Source organism: Bos taurus, chromosome 12 (assembly GCF_002263795.3).
Source record: "Bos taurus isolate L1 Dominette 01449 registration number 42190680 breed Hereford chromosome 12, ARS-UCD2.0, whole genome shotgun sequence".
Taxonomy (NCBI): Eukaryota; Metazoa; Chordata; class Mammalia; order Artiodactyla; family Bovidae; genus Bos; species Bos taurus.
This window is the reverse complement of record NC_037339.1, coordinates 84037714-84056165: the sequence shown is the minus strand read 5'-3', so window position 1 is coordinate 84056165 and position 18452 is coordinate 84037714. Positions and strand designations below refer to the sequence as shown.

The 18452-nt window shown below is 43.4% G+C and overlaps 1 protein-coding gene across 3 annotated transcripts in view; it reads right to left on the bottom strand.

Annotated features, from left to right (window-relative positions):
- MYO16 (myosin XVI) overlaps positions 1–18452 on the bottom strand; it is a 519124-nt gene that overhangs the window by 243371 nt on the left and 257301 nt on the right. For all 3 annotated transcript variants that reach the window (XM_059892322.1, XM_025000169.2, XM_059892321.1), the window contains exons 12-15: positions 15876–15941; positions 13971–14098; positions 11827–11932; positions 5155–5272 (exon numbers count right to left, since the gene is read on the bottom strand). In XM_059892322.1, coding sequence (XP_059748305.1) covers positions 5155–5272; positions 11827–11932; positions 13971–14098; positions 15876–15941 — 418 coding nt within the window. The remainder of the gene's footprint in view (positions 1–5154; positions 5273–11826; positions 11933–13970; positions 14099–15875; positions 15942–18452) is intronic.

Below are 18452 nucleotides of genomic sequence, written 5' to 3'. Positions count from 1 at the left end.
GACGGTGAAGGACAGGGGAGCCTGGTGTGCTGCAGCCCATGGGGTTGCAAAGAGTCGGACACAACTTAACAACTAAAGAACAACAACCACAATAAAAGCATTACAACTATTATATGTGTTCATAATTTAAGGACATTGCTGTTCAGTTGCTGAGCTGTGTTTGACTCTATAAAGCACAAAATGAACCTGTAACCTACATATATTTTACCTAATTTGAGGTGTAAAAACCTTACTCCGGTTTGATTAACTATTTTCGCAAATGCTTAAAATTCAGAAGGCTTTTACCTGGGACTAATTTGATAACTCAGCTCGCTTTAAAAACTATGTAAAGTGAGTTAAATTAATACCTTTTATATTTTTCATTCAGAAAAAGGGCTCTTGGTGATGAAGTTATTCAAAACTCAGAAGTCAGATCTTACAGCTCCTTGAAGCGTTCAGAGAGTGCCTGTTTTTGAGGTGATGATGATACTTTTTCTTAGACTGAAAATAATTTTGAAAAGTAAAGACGAACACAATAGATCTGCCCTTAGTCTCTGTTGTGGGTGAATCATGTCTCACACACAAAAGAAAACACTTAAGCACTGGGCCCTGTGACCGGTGACCCCTGGGCATGAGGTTCCATCTGAAAGTGGGTGCTGGCAGGTGCTCTCACGCCGAGACAAGGCCACACTGAGCAGGATGGGGTTTCCAGATCAGAGCAGCCTCTCCGGGCCTGGCATCTCACACTCACTCCACTCCATTCTCGTCCAAGCTCTGCCTGGTCTCAGCTCTAACTTCTCCATCCTACGAATAAGCCTAGAGCCTCTATGGGGTTTGATCCAGGTCACAGAAATAGGGACAGAGGGAGAACTGAGCCTGGGCCCAGGACTTGCGGAATCTGAGCTCAGAGTGAGACCATCAGCTTCAGCCCCTCTTTGGAATCCAACAAAGACTTGTAAACACTCAGAGCTGCCAATCCTGGGCTCACATTCCTTTGTGTGCATGCTCAGTTGTGAAGTGTCTGACTCTGTGCAACCCCATGGACTGCAGCCCGCAGAGGCTCCTCTGTCCGTAGGATTCTCCAGGCAAGAATACTGGAGGGGGTTGCCCTTTCCTACTCCTGGGGATCTTCCTGACCCAGGGATCAAACCTGTGTCTCCTGCATCGGCAGGTGGATTCCTTATCACTGCACCAGCTGGGAAGCCTGGGTTCCTCAAGAGCTTTTCTAGTCCTTGTCCTCTGTTAGAGTTTCTTCTGTAGCCTCCTTCCGCCCTTGATTCATCTGCTCACCATGTATCTACTGTCCACTGACTCTGCCAGATGCAGTGCCAGACCCTGCAGATGCGGTACACAGCGGTACATGGGGGGACAGCAGGTCAGAAAGACACGTCTTAGCCCCTGGATGACCCTGCAGGCAGGACGCACTCCAACTGACTTCAAAGTGAACACCCAACACAACAGTATAAACAGAATTATCTAGTAAAATGTAGAATAACTGTTTTTTAAAACGATAAAATGGACAGAGTGGAATGGGTCCTAACCCAACATGACTGGTGTCTCGGTAAGAAGAAAAGAGATGCAGGAAGAACCCCCGTGACAAAGCAGAGCAGGGCAATGTCTCTACAAGTCAAGTGTCAGCCAGAAGAACGAGGACAGACTCTCCCCCGGGAACCCGAGGAACCCTCAGTCCTGCTGCACCTGGATGCTGGGCTTGCAGCCTCCAGAACTGTGCAGGATAGCTCTCCGCCAGGGCATGGTGCTCCGTTACAGCAGCTGCCGGTCACTGATGCCCTCATCTCCTCCTGTCGACCCTGTGTACCCTGTGCTGCCAGCACCGGGAGGCCACAGTGCTAACGAGCCACCCTTCTCGGCATCAGAAGATCTCATCAGTGTTAACACAGGGCACATATTTGGACCCAGAGAACACGGACGAGGGGGAAGGTCTGTAGCACCCTCTGGTCCAAGCTCCGCATCGCAGGTTGGACCGTCTTTAGCATGCTAGCACCTGCTCTGCATCCTGCCTGAACTTTTGCCTGGGGTGGGAGAAAGCACAGTGTAGTCACGAGCAGGCTCCTTCTCTGGAACCTCGGCCAACTCTCTGCTGCACAAAGAATCTGCCTTTGTATTCAAGACGCTTTCCCCGTGGGGGGTGAATATTTGATGACACTCGTCACATCTCGCTCAAGTCTTCAGCTTTGCAGTGTACACTTTGAAGTTTCTTCAAAGTTCACTCCAAAGAAAGTGCCCTTGAACTCTCACTCTCCTAATAAGCATCCTCTGAACATTCCTCGTCTTCCTCTTAAACAGAGTAAAACTAAGATCTGAGCCCACAGACTGCTCCCGTTAGCCTCCCCCCACCTCTCATGTCCTAGGCATTACACGTCAATTAGTGTAGCCTCAACGAGCACCAACGTTATATGCTTCTTTATTTATTAGCAGTTGTACTATTCTTCAAATCAAAAAATACATATATGTATATATATATAAAACCACTTCAAAATCAATTTGCCACATTTTTAAAAGAGCACAGCAGGAGGCTGCCCAGCAAACATAGGCGACGGGACCTGAATGAAGGGTGATCCTCAGGAGAAGGGGATGGGGGGAGAACCACAGGGCAAGTGGAGCTTGCGGGGCGCCCTGCCCCGTGGGAGCCTGGACCAGCACATTCCTAAGAGGATGCGCTCAGCTGCAGGCCAGGCTGAGACTACACTGATGCCCTCAGCTCAGCACCTACGCCGGGCGCATCCCAGCATCTGGGAGTGCCTCCGGTTCGCCCGCAGGAGTACTTATCGTCCTCGAGTTACAGCCTGCAGCCCGGAAGGCGGTCTGACTGTGCGGCGGCTCTGCGGGGCTGCCGGCTCAGTAACACAAGGCTCCCCTCGAAAGCCTGCTTCTGTATGCTTTCTGTATGGCATACGCTAATTTTCTAAACTAACATGCCTGAAGAGGACATTTTAAACTCTATCCATAAAAAAAGTAAATGAAGTGAGGAATGGATAAGACTGTCAGAAGGACTTCCCGGGTGGCTCAGATGGTAAAGAGTCTGCCTGCAACTCGGCAGACCCAAGTTCAATTCCTGGGTCGGGAAGATCCCCTGGAGAAGGAAATGGCAACCCACTCCAGTATTCTTGCCTGGAGAATCCCATGGACAGAGGAGCCTGGTGGGCTACAGTCCGTGGGGTCGCAAAGAGTCGGACTCAACTGAGCAACTAAACAATGAGTCCGTCAGAAGCCACTTAGTGCGTCTCTATCTTGGCCATGGGAATACCGACTCAAGAACAAGCTGCATCTCCTCCAAGGGAATCCTGTAGAAACCCTAGCGTCCAGCTGTAGTCGGGTTGGGTTAGAACCACTGCTTCCAGATGTCAGGGTCTGTCGGAACTTCCGGGGAATCCTGTTGAAGATTCCCAGTCCTGAGGTTCAGGGTGGATTATGAGACTGCAGTTCTAACAAGCTCCCTGATTACACTGGGTACTTATCTTTGGGTCCCCTGGAGTGACAAGGGGCTGGAACATGGGGCCTCTGGAACCCCCCGAGCTCCCAGCTTCTGTGGCTCCAACCCCTGATGCCTGAAAAGGTCAGGAGGAATTAATGCTCCTAAATGAAGTGATCCCTTCACTTGGAGGGATGTTCTGACTGGGTTGTCACAAGCAAAGCTGTGAACACAAGAGTCTGATGCTTAAGACATTTGTCCTCTGAGGTTTTCCTAAATTGTAGACCTTCAAGTAGAGCTCTTAGCCATGGATTAAAAAATCAAAAACAAAACAAAACAATTTTCCTATTGCAAAATTTAAACCTCTAACTTTAACAGCTAAAATTATCTTTTCCTACTCCTTTTATGCATTTTTTTAACCAAATTTCATTTAGCCATAATGGGATTTAGACATACGATAACTGCAAAATACAGGCTTGTTGTTCTTTAGTCGCTAAGTTGTGTCCAACTAGGTGTGACCCATGGACGGTAGCCCGCTGGGCTCCTCTGTCTGTGGGATTTCCCAGGTAAGAATACTGGGAAGGGAGTGGGTTGCCATTCCCTTCTCCTTCTCCAGGGGATCCCGACCCAGGTATGGAAGCAGCATCTCCGCTACTGGCAGGCGGATTCTTTATCATCGAGACACCTGGGAAGCAGAGAATACAGGTTATTTGTTTCTAAACTTTGGTCAGAAGTGACCATCGTTTCCTGAAAGGAAGATAGGGTAATTCAAAATGCCAAATAAAATCGGTCTACTTAAAAGGTCATTACAATTAGCAATTGTTTTCATGCCGACCGCTGTTACAAAATTTTGAAAATTAATATTTCTTCCAAGTAGATTCAGGCACTCTATATACAGTTGTATTTATGTTACTAATTTGCATATATACTCTTTTGATTTGAAAGATATAAAATCATGTTTATTTTAAATTAGTTGGGTTTTAAACAGGAACCCCTAGTTTAAAATATACATTAAATATATAAATAAAATTAGAAACAGTTCAGTTTGGTTTAGTGGAGTGATTATTTTGATTTTTTGACTTGTTTTAATCCAATCATTTTAAAATACAGATTCACTGTTCTTAAAAATAGATTTCAATGTATGTTGCATGAAGGAATTATATACTCAAGTTATATTTTATTTTGATTATTTTAGTTTGTTTCTCTGTTTGGCAAGTGTGATTCATTTCAACTGGTTTTGGTTTGGTTTCATATCATACAGTTTGTACAAACACTGCTGTAAAAGGTTCACCTTACATTTCAGAAGAGTTTTCAATTTGCAATCATTTCAGAACCATGACTCGACACCCTCGATGTGCACACTGAGACACTACACACACACAAGTGCATGCGCACCATACACACACTGTATACAGACAGTACACACACACGCACGCATGCACACATGTGTGCACACACACGCGCGCGCACACATGTACACACGCGCACACACATGTACACACATGTACACACATGCACACACGCACGTGTGCACACATATGTATGCACACACACGTACGCACATGCGCACACACACGCACGAACACATGCACACACACGTACGCATGCACACACACACGTGTGCACACATGTGTGCACACACACATGCACACACATGCACCTGTCACTGTTGCTGCCATGCTCAGTGTGTCTCTGGCCCCTTCCTGTAGCTCCTGAGGCCTCCTTGTTAATTGTACACTTACCTCCAGTTAAGTGCTTTTTCCTCTCACAGAACTGTAGCTCAAAATACTTTATGAAGCAGCTGGACAGGTCATTAAGAGTGGTCCTGGCATGTCCAAATGCTTCTAAGATGCTCATGACCTGTAGAAAAAGGGAAACAGTTACTGTGCTAATAATGTGCTTAAATAAAATGGGATGATTATAGCAAAGAGACAGGAACACTCCATCAGCTAAGAGGTCATTGACTGCCCATACGACACAATATTGCATTTTTAAGGTCACTCTTCCCTCAAGTGCAAACTGTTAATGTCCTTCGTCCCTACGGGTAACTAGTGGTAACAAGATAGTGATGCACAGAGCACACGACTGCCTTCCTCACACTACCCTCTCAGGGTAAGTGGAGGATGGCATTCTCTTCACACACACACATACATGCACACACACACACCTGCACACACACACACAACTCAGCACGTACTGTTGGTTTTTTCCAACTTAAAAGTGCTTCAGTAGCTTTGGAAGGAGGAATTAAGAGTTTATATATGCAATGATCAGAATTTCTTTTAAACATAACATGTTCACTTACACATCTGTTTACAACCCGCTTTTTGACTGGCGAATAGGTACCATTCTGCACCCACCCCCCGGGTCACCCTCCCACACCCTGGTTTCACTCCACGCCAACCATTCTCCCCGTAGGAGCAGGAATTAGAATTCTAGATGAAGCCTTGGACGCAGTGTGTCTCATCGCAAGGTGCTACTACAGAGACAGCTGTTTGCAGCTTTAAAGTGTTGTTACCACAGACCCTCAGAAAACTCTGGCCTCTGAAATTCTCTCTTGACGTATATCCTTAAAAATTGACTATAGAACTAATGCTATTCTTTTCTCACAATTAATTGTACCTGTGATAATTAAAATGCTCAATATTCTCCAAGCCAGGCTTCAGCAATATGTGAACTGTGAACTTCCAGATGTTCAAGCTCGTTTTAGAAAAGGCAGAGGAATCAAATTGCCAACATCTGCTGGATCATCGAAAAAGCAAGAGAGTTCCAGAAAAACATCTACTTCTGCTTTATTGACAATGCCAAAGCCCTTGACAGTGTGGATCACAATAAACTGTGGAAAATTCTGAAAGAGCTGGGAATACCAGACCACATGACCTGCCTCTTGAGAAATCTGTATGCAGGTCAGGAAGCAACAGTTCGAATTGGACATGGAACAACAGACTGGTTCCAAATAGGAAAAGGAGAATGTCAAGGCTGTATATTTTCACCCTGCTTATTTAACTTATACGCAGAGTACATCATGAGAAATGCTGGGCTGGAAGAAGCACGAGCTGGTATCAAGATTGCCAGGAGAAATATCAATAACCTCAGATATGCAGATGACGCCACCCTTATGGCAGAAAGTGAAGAACTAAAGAGCCTCTTGATGAAAGTGAAAGAGGAAAGTGAAAAGGTTGGCTTAAAACTCAACATTGAGAAAACTAGGATCATGGCATCTGGTTCCATCACTTCATGGCAAATAGATGGGGAAACAGTGGAAACAGTGTCAGACTTAATTTTTTCTGGGCTCCAAAATCACTGCAGATGGTGACTGCAGCCGTGAAATTAAAAGACGCTTACTCCTTAAGGAAAGTTATGACCAACCTAGCTGCTAAGTCACTTCAGTCATGTCCGACTCTGTGCAACCCCATAGAGGGCAGCCCACCAGGCCTCCCCCGTCCCTGGGATTCTCCAGGCAAGAACACTGGAGTGGGTTGCCATTTCCTTCTCCAATGCATGAAAGTGAAAAGTGAAAGTGAAGTCCCTCAGTCATGTCTGACCCTCAGAGACCCCATGGACTGTGCCTTCCAGGCTTCTCCATCCATGGGATTTCCCAGGCAAGAGCACTGGAGTGAGGTGCCATCGCCTTCTCCGATGACCAACCTAGACAGCATATTAAAAATCAGAGACATTACTTTGCCAACAAAGGTCCGTCTAGTCAAGGCTACGGTTTTTCCAGTGGTCATGTATGGATGTGAGAGTTGGACTGTGAAGAAAGCTGAGCGCTGAAGAATTGATGCTTTTGAACTGTGGTGTTGGAGAAGACTCTTGAGAGTCCCTTGGACTGCAAGGAGGTCCAACCAGTCCATCCTAAAGGAGGTGTTCATTGGAAGGACTGATGTGGAAGCTGAAACTGCAATACTTTGGCCACCTGATGCTAAGAACTGACTCACTGGAAAAGGCCCTGATGCTGGGAGGGATTGGGGGCAGGAGGAGAAGGGGAGGACAGAGGATGAGATGGTTGGATGGCATCACTGACTCAATGGACATGGGTTTGAGTAAACTCCGCAAGTTGGTGATGGACAGGGAGGCCTGGCGTGCTGCAGTCCATGGGGTCGCAAAGAGTCAGACACAACTGAGTGACTGAACTGAACTGCGATAAAGAAGACGACCAAGCAATGCTCTCGAAAGAATGAAAAGCTGGAAGGTTCAAAAGTATTTTTCTGGATCTTTCAAGATGTGCATGCCTGCTCAGTTGTATCCAACTCTTTGTGACCCCATGGTCTGTAACCCACCAGGGTTCTCTCTGTCCATGGGATTCTCCAAGCAAGAATACTGAGTAGGTTGCCATACCCTCCTGCATGGGATCTTCCCGACTCAGGTATCGAACCCCCGTCTCTTGTGTCTCCTGCATCGGCAGGTGGATTCTTTCCCACCGCACCCACCAGGGAAGCCATCTTTCAAGGTACTGACAAGCTACATGCAGTTCCTCCATCAGCCACAAGAGGGCCACAATAACACCTTATTGATACACCGAGTGGTGGTTACAATTTCTGATGACAGTATAAGAATTTTATTCTAAATTTTAAAATTTTGCAGCTCCTCTTTAACTTTCTGGATACTGCTCTACTAAGGCATTGAATTCACCTGGAAGTATTTTATATTGTGAAAGATTACAAAACAACATTAATTCTAATCACAGGTCTAAGTACTAAATAAATGTTGGGCAAACAGTGAAATATATGAAAGTGTCTGTTTTTGAAGTTTGAACTTTTGGAGAGAAACAATGAATCCTTACACAAACTCTGTGATTTAGGTCTCTTTGCTGATGCTAAGTCTCGTCAGTCGTATCCGACTCTCTGCGACCCCATAGACAGCAGCCCACCAGGCTCTCCGTCCCTGGGATTCTCCAGGCAAGAATACTGGAGTGGGTTGCCATTTCCTTCTCCAATGCATGAAAGTGAAAAGGGAAAGTGAAGTCGCTCAGTCGTGTCCAACTCCTAGCGACCCCATGGACTGCAGCCTACCAGGCCCCTCTGTCCATGGGATTTTCCAGGCAAGAGTACTTTATAATAACCTAAATTTAAAGATCACAACAGTGCGTTGTTAGCAGTAATAGCAGAAATATTTCTGAAAAATAATTTGAAAGAATACTTATGATGGTCCTATATTTTCCCTTTTCCCCAACAACTTAATATGAAATAAATATATAGCAATATTATACTGTAATTATATCACATTTAAACCTTTATAGTAGTTCCTTCAAATAATCGTTTTAAAACTCATAAAAAAGAATCTAATAAAATTTTTAAAGTGTTTTTTGGCTTCTAGTTACATTGGCATTGGAGAAGGCAATGGCACCCCACTCCAGTACTCTTGCCTGGAAAATCCCATGGACAGAGGAGCCTGGTAGGCTGCAGTCCATGGGGTCGCTGAGCAACTGAGCGACTTCACTTTCACTTTTCACTTTCATGCATTGGAGAAGGAAATGGCAACCCACTCCAGTGTTCTTGCCTGGAGAATCCCAGGGACGGGGGAGCCTGGTGGGCTGCCTCTATGGGGTCACACAGAGTCGGACACGATTGAAGTGACTTAGCATAGCATAGCATAGCATAGCATACATTGGCATTGTATCTGCTAATACACTAATTTTTATTATAATAGAAAATGAATATAAAAGGTAATTAATGACATGCACCTAGAAAGGAAGTATGCTGCTGCTGCTGCTGCTGCTAAGTCGCTTCAGTCGTGTCTGACTCTGTGCGACCCCATAGATGGCAGCCCACCAGGCTCCCCCCTCCCTGGGATTCTCCAGGCAAGAACACTGGAGTGGGTTGCCATTTCCTTATAGGGTAAATAATTCAGTGCATGTGCCTTGGAATAAGAGACACCTGCCCTCAGACTCCAACTCTGATAATGACAAATGCTATAACCTTGAGCAAGTTTTGTAAATTTCCAAACCTCATTTCTTTTATTCTAAATAGAACAACTCAGTGATGATCAGAGTCCAGTGTATGAAGTGTTCAGCCTGGTGCCTGTAACATGGTAAGTATTCAACAAACAGCAGAATTTATTTTTGCTTTTGTTAATAATAGTAGAGAACAATTATATTGAACATTATATTGTACTGACTATGTGCCAGGAACCATATATATATATACACACACACACACACAATTATATATACACATACATGAATGTACATTTGTATGTATATCTGTACATGTATGTCATTATATGTAAAATTATATATAACTGTAAATACATACATACATACATATGTATGACTGTATATGCATGTATGTGTTTATTACATCTTTTAATCCTCACAACTAGAGTCTCCATTTTATAGAAAAGGAAACTGACAAATCTAGAAAATTTCCCAAGATTGAAAACTTATAAATAGTGGAGCTGGGATTAAAACCTGAGTGATGTCTTGGGTCGGTGTGTTTAGTCACTGTAACAGAATAACAGTAAAGATATACAAGTGACAAGAGCCGCTGAGCAAAATATAAACATATGCATGTCTTCACTGTGCAGGGCTGACCCGTGATTCAAGAGTGAACTGAAGCAATGAGTGGTATTGTTTCATCTTTTATCATCCTCCTGGCCAATAGGTGGCACCAAACAAATGTGTTAAGAGAAACACTGCAAAAAAAAAAGCAAATTGATACTGCTCTGCTACTGCTACTGCTGCTAGGTCTCTTCAGTCGTGTCCGACTCTGTGCGACCCCATAGACGGCAGCCCACCAGGCTCCACCGTCCCCCGGATTCTTCAGGCAAGAACACTGGAGTGGGTTGCCATTTCCTTCTCCAATGCATGAAAGTGAAAAGTGAAAGTGAAGTCGCTCAGTCGTGTCCGACTCTTTGCGACCCCATGGACTGCAGCCCACCAGGCTCCTCCGTCCATGGGATGTTCTGCTACTCAACTTTAAAACAAAATAATGAGAAGACTGTGTCATAATAAAACTTTAAATAAAAATACAGGCAAGGGGAAATACGTATTTCCTCAGCACTCACTGACTCACATTTTATTGGCATGATTTGTTCCTATTTATATTGGAATTTTTTTCTATAACATGTTTGTGGTTCTGCCATTAAAAGCTGTGCCATATTATTACGGTAGTAGGTAACCAATTGGCCTTTCTAAAAGTAAAGACTTGTACCCTCCTCAATAAAAGATAATGGCTTAATCAGGGCGACCCCATCACTCTGCTCTGTGCAAAGAGTTGCTCAATAAATGTTGATTTAAGGAACTTAAATGGGATTGAATGTCTCAAAGTTGAAACTCATTTGGACCAGAATTAGTGAAGAAAAGTCCCAGGCAATGGTGTTTTTTCCCAAAACATGAATTTCATGTGCCAATAAACCTACCGGCGTGGAAAGTCCCTGTTTCCACAGCTTGAAGTTCAAATACAGGGACTAGAAACAACTGCTGTTCTAGCTGATCTCAGCGGTTTTGAAGTTGCCAAGGGAAACACAAGCCATGTCTGTAGCGACAGGACTCAAAGCCACACTACTTTTCCCAGGTTGGCCCAAAATGTCAGATTACTTTGAGCTGTGCTGTAGAATTATGCATGTGCCTAGTGTACAGATCAAGCGTAATAAATGGCTGTGAGTTAACGTCGTGAAGGAACACATATGATACCACAGATACACTGCAGAGGGATTTATAGTATGTTTTTTGTAAAGTGAAAAACTGAGAAGAGCTTCTCCTTATAATCTGATCAACATGCTAACAGAACTTGCTAGAACAGTGTGAAGACAAGAGAATCAGACTACTTCAGGGGTCTTCTTGAATACACTGAATTTTACTATGTGAAATTGGACCCCTCTCTGAGCTGCCAACAGGCTCTCAATCAGCTTTCAGTGATTCCCTACAAAAGATGCTTATCTGGTCAATCCCCACAGATATATCCTATGTACACCCCAAACTGTCTCTTTATCAGTAAAAGTAATCAACTCTAATTATATTACATATTTTCAGCTCAACTGTTCTGAGTGAATACAAAAGAGAATGTCCACAGTATATTAAAATACACACAAGAAAACAAAGCTCAACCTCAACAGTGTTCATTTGCACAGAGCCTCCATCTTTTTTCCTTTATTTTCACAAATTTTGACCAACTTATGGTTAAAGTGAAGTCAAAGTCACTCAGTCATGTCCGACTCTTTGTGACTCCACGGACTTTAGCCCACCAGGCTCCTCTGTGGGATTCTCCAGGCAAGAATACTTTCCCTTCTCCAGGGGACCTTCCCGACCCAGGGGTGGAACCTAGGTCTCCTGCATTGCAGGCTGATTCTTTACCATCTGAGCCACCAGGGAAGTCCTATGGTTCAACTTAAAGCCTATGAAGATGTCTCCCCTTCTATTTGCAGTCAGGTTTTTCCGATCCCATCATAGTCTCTAACTGAAACCAGTGACTTACATGCTTAAGTTTGGAATCGAATATAGGCCTGCTGGAGCCAGACCTGCAGGTGAGGTGTCTCATTATCTGCTTGCTGGCTTCAGACTTTCCAGATCCTCTTTCTCCACTAAAATAAGACAGAAAAAATATACGTTTACTGTTTTGGCAAATATAGTAAAAAAGGAACCAGACAGTAATTCTCAGATGCAAAGAAGGTAAGCTAACTTTCAACGAGAACATGCCATCGTCTGACTTTCCCACTTGGTTCACTCATTAGTGAAAATGCAGAAAGCCGCGCGGTAGGGAAGACAATCTAGGGAAGCTACACATCAGCACAAACACCAGTCTTGAAAGAAGAAAGAAAACGCCTCAACCGAGCATCACCAGATCCCTGCGGTCCCTGATTTGCTCTTCATTTCTTGACCCTTGAATGAAAAAAATGTTTTTTTTTTCTGAGTAACGAGTTGATACATGGCATCATTAGCCTTTAAAGATGTCCCAAAGGAATACTCGTTCTGCGGAAAATAAAGAAATCTTACTACTGACAGAAGAACAATCCCATGAGCAAGGGCATGTAGAAACAAGCAACTTCTTCACTGATGGAACATGCTTGGCACTGGGAGCTCTATAATTGGCAGGTTCCCAAAAGATGTCATTGGCTCTTCAGAGCTTCACTAAGAACCACAATTTTTGACAAGAATTAAGTGCATTCAGTGAGAGTTTACTTAAGGCCGTGGATTTGTGACAGTCATTTTAGGCTGGGGGTACCTCCGAAAGCCCCCTGAGGTGAGCCGCAGTGGATGAGCATGGCTGTGAGTGTGGGCAGGGGGCACTCAGGCTCAGGAGCGAGGCTGTTGGGCTCACATCCCAGGGAGACCCCACACTAAGGAGCTAACCCTTCTAACACTCAGCCCTTGACACATAAAATGACAGCAGTAACACTGGTCATAGTAACACGCATCCTACAACATCACTAAAGCGATGGACAAGATAACACGTGGACGGTACCTAGGGGAGGGCCTGACACCAGCAACTCTCAAAAATATTGGTTGTTATCACTGTCAACACAACTACACACTCCTTGCCATCTCCCTTTTTTTTTTTTAAGTTTCCCTTTTTGTCTAAGCAAGACCAGGACCAGGAAACCCAATAGATAAAGCAGATAAAAGCAGCATTTCTTGGCTCAAGAATGCCAGGGTCCCCTAACTCCCACTTGGGGGACCCTTCAGAGCAGGTATAAAACCACCACTCAAAGCTATTTTGAAACCACATGACCAACGTCTGCCACACGCCGGTCTGACCGTCCATGGGACTCTGATGGGGTTAATAATATAAAAGTATATACAGAAGTGCTTATTTACAGATTTAATGTTACTTGGGTTCTTTCCAGGGTTCCCTCTTCACTCTTTGATCTCGCTCTGACTCAGGCTGTGCAAAGCTTTATTTACATGTTCAGTCTTCAACTGATGCTATTGAGGATAACTATGCAAAGACAGGGGTATTTATGGATGTCTCCCTCTCAAGGAGGTGTAGCCTGATATACAACATAATTCTCAACTGTGCTTTGATACCTAAATATTTATTTAATTCTCTATCAGTACACACTCACATTTCACCCTTACTTCTTATGATACACTTTTTTTTTTCGCTCCAATGTAAATGACCCTCCTGAGCATCTTGACATTTAGGAGCTAACACTGCCATTGCATTCCAATAAAAATGACTTTGGGTGTATAATTCTGGTGACATGAGCCAAGGTAAATGCCTAGAAGCAGCTGGGAAATTTCACCTCTGCAAGCTGCTGCATGGTGTCTCGCTCAGTACCACATTTTGGAGAAAGGTGGAATACTAGTCCCGGGCACCCTTCTTTCCCTGTGTTTTCTAAGGTTTGAAAGCAAGGCGCTCTGGTTCTAAGACATAAATCTTCAAAATGAACTGAGCTTCAGGTTAAGTTTGTTGAAATATTCCAGCCACACCCGGGGCCGTTTGTAATAACAAAGATGTTTCTCCTCTGTAGCGAGTCAAGTGTACCCCCTGCAAAGACTTACAGGGACACAAACCGATGAGGAAGTCAATAAACATAAAGCAGAAGAAATGTGGACAGGTTTACCGCCAAGCTCCCGGGGCACAGCCGAGCCTGGGGCTGGGGCGGGTGAAGGGCTCACCTGAGGACGAAACACTGAGGTCTCCGCTCCTGGAAAAGCTGGTGGAAGGCTCTCTCCGCACAGCAGAAAATGTGAGGCGGCAGGGAGGGGTTGGGCTGCCCAGTACTGCTCAGGTACAGCTCAGAGACCTGGAGAACAGGGCCGGCACCTCTGTCAAAAGGATTCAGGGTCCTTTGCCCCACGAAGACACTGATACATTTCCAATACACAAAAGCACATAAATCTCTAATCTTGAGTCTCACTTGTAAACACAAACCATTTGTGCAATGATGCCCTCCTCAGCACATTTTAAGCATCTCTAATGGTGGTTCCGTCTGGTCAAAGCTATGGTTTTTTCCAGTGGTCGTGTATGGATGTGAGAGTTGGACTATAAAGAAAGCTAAGCACCGAAGGATTGATGCTTTTGAACTGTGGTGTTGGAGAAGACTCTTGAGAGTCCCTTAGACTGCAAAGGGATCCAACCAGTCCATCTTAAAGGAGATCAGTCCTGGTTGTTCTTTGGAAGGACTGATGTTGAAGCTGAAACTCCAATATTTTGGCCACCTGATGTGACAAACTGAATCATTGGAAAAGATCTTGATGCTGGAATGATTGAAGGCAGGAGGAGAAGGGGACGACAGAGGATGAGATGGTTGGATGGCATCACCGACTTGATGGACATGAGTTTGAGTAGGCTCCAGGAGTTGGTGATGGACAGGGAGGCCTGGCATGCTGCTGTCCATGGGGTCGCAAAGAGTTGGACACGACTGAACGACTTTCACTCAATCACTTGATCCCATACAGATCAGTACAGAGTGTTGTGGAGTTCCCTCTTCTACATGGTGGGTCTTTATTGCTTCGGGCATCTATTTTATACACAGCAGTATGCCTATGTCCTCCTCTCCTTCCTCCCAAACCTTCTCCTCCTCCTCACCCCCCTTCTCCTTCATCTTCACCTATAACCCCCAAAATAATACAGGTAATTCCTTTTGCTCTAGTCAACCCTACTTCCATACATCTGCAGACAGCCCAGGGGTGGGACTGGGGTCGGGCTGGGTGGGATGAGGAGAGTGGGCATGTTTCAGGGCAGCTTTAAAGCAGCAGTGGAACTGACTTTTGCTAAGAAGAGAGGAGGGTCGGGCGGTGAGGGACCCTGTTTTACCCAAAAGTATTTCTGTGCTAATTCTTGGTTGATTCGTTGGGAGTTCAGAGACAGGAATGTCTCTCTCCCTCTCTCTTTCCCTCCCTGCCTCCACCCCACCTCCAGCATCTAAAGGGCATCCTTGCTTCAAGAACACAGGCTTCCTCCTTTCATCTCCTGCTCCCCCACCAAGGGTTCTGCTTCACACTGGAGGCAGCCTGTGGTTGCACAAGAAAAAGAGTTCCCACGACGGCATTTTGATCCCAAAACACTTGGCAAAAATCATACTGTGCTTTCAGTTGCCTGGAATACTTTTTCAAAAGCAGCTTCTCTTTTAATTTTGACTCTCATGATTAAAGCTGGAAAGGCTCGGAAAATGTGTAAAGGCAGCACTGTCCTGTCTGATCCAATTGCCCAAACATCACAGGGCTCTTCTGAAAGTGTTCAGAGAAGAATTCTAAACCAACCGACCTTGAACTAGTCAAAAATGCATGGGAACACAGAGTTAATACAATATTTGATTTTAGAAGTCTGTCTAGGGACCACAGTCATAAGAACCACACATGACAACTGCAAGGGACTCTTTTGATAAAATAACATTCCTTTTCAATATTTTCTCAAAAGAAAATAAAGTCACTATTATGTAACCACTCAGGGCAGAATTTTCTGAGAAGCTTGATTTTACTTCCAGTTTTGCTTTTTCTTCTTAATCATTTGACACAATAGGTATGTCTAGAAAGTGGTTACTCTACATCATTAAAGGACATTTAAAATTTTATACTCACCACGGTGGAATAAATTGGAATCTCTTTGAATGGATTAACCAGCAGGAGAATGTCCCCAATAAAAGTCTATTAAATTGAAAGGATAGAAATTGTTATTGGACCATATAAATAGCACTTTTAAAGTTAAATATTGTATAATTTTTAAATCACTGATAAAACTATAGAGAATAAATAAAAATTACACTTTAACATTTTGTGAATTGTTTTAAAAGTTTGTAAATAAAAAGTCAAATTCACATAAAATTAAACCAATAAGCTTGTCCCACTGAACACACAAGTGAAATGACTATCTTAAGTAATTAATTGAACACATGGATGAAATTTTGAAATAAGTAATTACCAAGTGGAATAATTAACTCGCATTGAACACTATTACCAAGAACTGCACAATGTATGTTCATTTAAATTGAACACCAGCCAGTTCCAGTACGTTTAAAGGGTTTGAGTCACATAAAGTGCATTCTCTGATCACGGATTATGATGCAAATTAACCATGGATAGCTAGAAAATCACCAAATGTGTGGTGATTATACATTTGCAAATAACCTATGAGTCAAAAAGAGAAATCACAATGCAAATGAGAAAACATTTTAATTATGATATATCATAACATGTGAGATGCTACTAAAGATACACTCGATATGAAATTATTATTATTATTTTTTGATATGAAATTATTGCCTGAAACATATGTTAAAAAAGAATACAGGCAGGTAATGATCTAAGTACCTGTTTCTAGGAACTCATCAAATTACAAGAAATTATCAGAAATAAGTAACCAACATCTGAGCAGAAATGAATGGAATTAGTAAACAAAAGCCATGGAGTAAATAAACTAAAGCCAAAAGGCGATCATTGGAAAAGTCAAATAAAAACCTGGTGTCCTAACAAGACCGACTGAGGAAAGAAGAGGAAACAGACCACCAATATGCCAAGTAAGACATCACTACAGATCCCACTGAAGTGGGAACAGATGAAGAGGGATATTTAGATGATGTGGACAATAACCCACAATCTTACCAAGACAAATGCAATAAGATGTCAGAAATCTAACTAGATTTATTTTCGGTAAAAAATTGAATCCATGTCTAAAACCTTCCCGCAAAGAAAACTAAGAATTCACCAGTGAATTCTTGCCAACACTGATGTAAAAATAAACAAATTTCATACAAATTATTCCAGAAAGTAGCAGAAGAGGGAACATGAATCACTTCATTAGAGGTCTGCATAAACTTAGTATTAAAAACAAATATATTGAAAGAAAATTATAGGCTGTTTTCCTTCATTAAAATACATGCTAAAATAATGAGAAAAATACAGACAAACTGAATCCAATAATATATTCAACAAATAATAAATTTCAACCAAAGAGGCTTTATTCTAGTAATTCAAGGTTGGCTTCATATCAGAAAATCAACTCTTGTAATTTGTATTACTAAGAAGTCAAGAATAAAATTTATATGATTATCTTAATAAATGCAAAAAGCATTTAATAATAGTCAATTCCCACTCTTGATTAAAAATAATAATAACTTTGAAAACTACTAATATAACGGAACTTTCTTAATCTATACAAAGTAATTACATGTGGTAATAACTTGCTTAATGATAAAACACTAATTTTAATGATAAAACAGCTTTCTGCAAGGATCAGAAACAGCACATAAATGTGTAATATGCTGACTTCCAGCCAAATTTTTAAATTAATAGCCCCTATATCATCAAATGGGGCTTCTCAGGTGGCGCTAATGGTAAAGAATCTGCCTTCCAGTGCCGGACACCAGTTCAATGCTTGGGTTGGGAAGGTCCCCTGGGGGAGGGCACAGCCACCCACTCCAGTATTCTTGCCTGGGGAATCCCATCGACAGAGGAGCCTGGAGGGCCATGGTCCATATTGTAGAGTTGGAAACAACTGAAATGACTTAGCACACACACATATATCATCAAACAAGGCAGAAAAGGTAAGGATCTATCAGGGTTTCAAAGAGAAACATGAAAGCCATTATTTGGCTCCCACTTGGTGGTGTGTGCAGAAAAGCCAAAGAAAGATGGTCCATAGTAACTTAATCTGGAAGCTCTGGGAAGGTTTACTTAGAGACTGAAAAAGTACCTAGAGGGAGTTTATAAAGCTTTGCGTTTCATGGAGTGAGAAAGAGAACTCCAGGGAAAAATTCTAAGGGGGGTGACTAGGAATCACCAATGATCATGTTTAGGGGCCAGACAGGGAATAAGGACATGTGGCCATCCTTCCACGAAAAATGACAAGCTACCGAAAAGTTCTAAAATGGGAGTTTTGAGATTACATTTCTTCTGCATAAAAATGGCCCTAGTTCCTTGTGAGATCAGACTGAAAAGGGGTGAAGTTTCCCCTAGGAAGGCAGGAGGCTGCTGGGGCCAGGACGATGAGGGTGGTGAGCACGGGGAGGCAGAGGACGTGAAGGTCGCTCAGGCGTGTCCGACTCTGGGGATCTTCCCCACCCAAGGATCTAACCCAGGTCTCCCTCACTGCAAGCGGATTCTTTACCAGCTGAGCCACCAGGGAAGCTGTGGACTAAATGATATTTGGGAGAAAAAGCC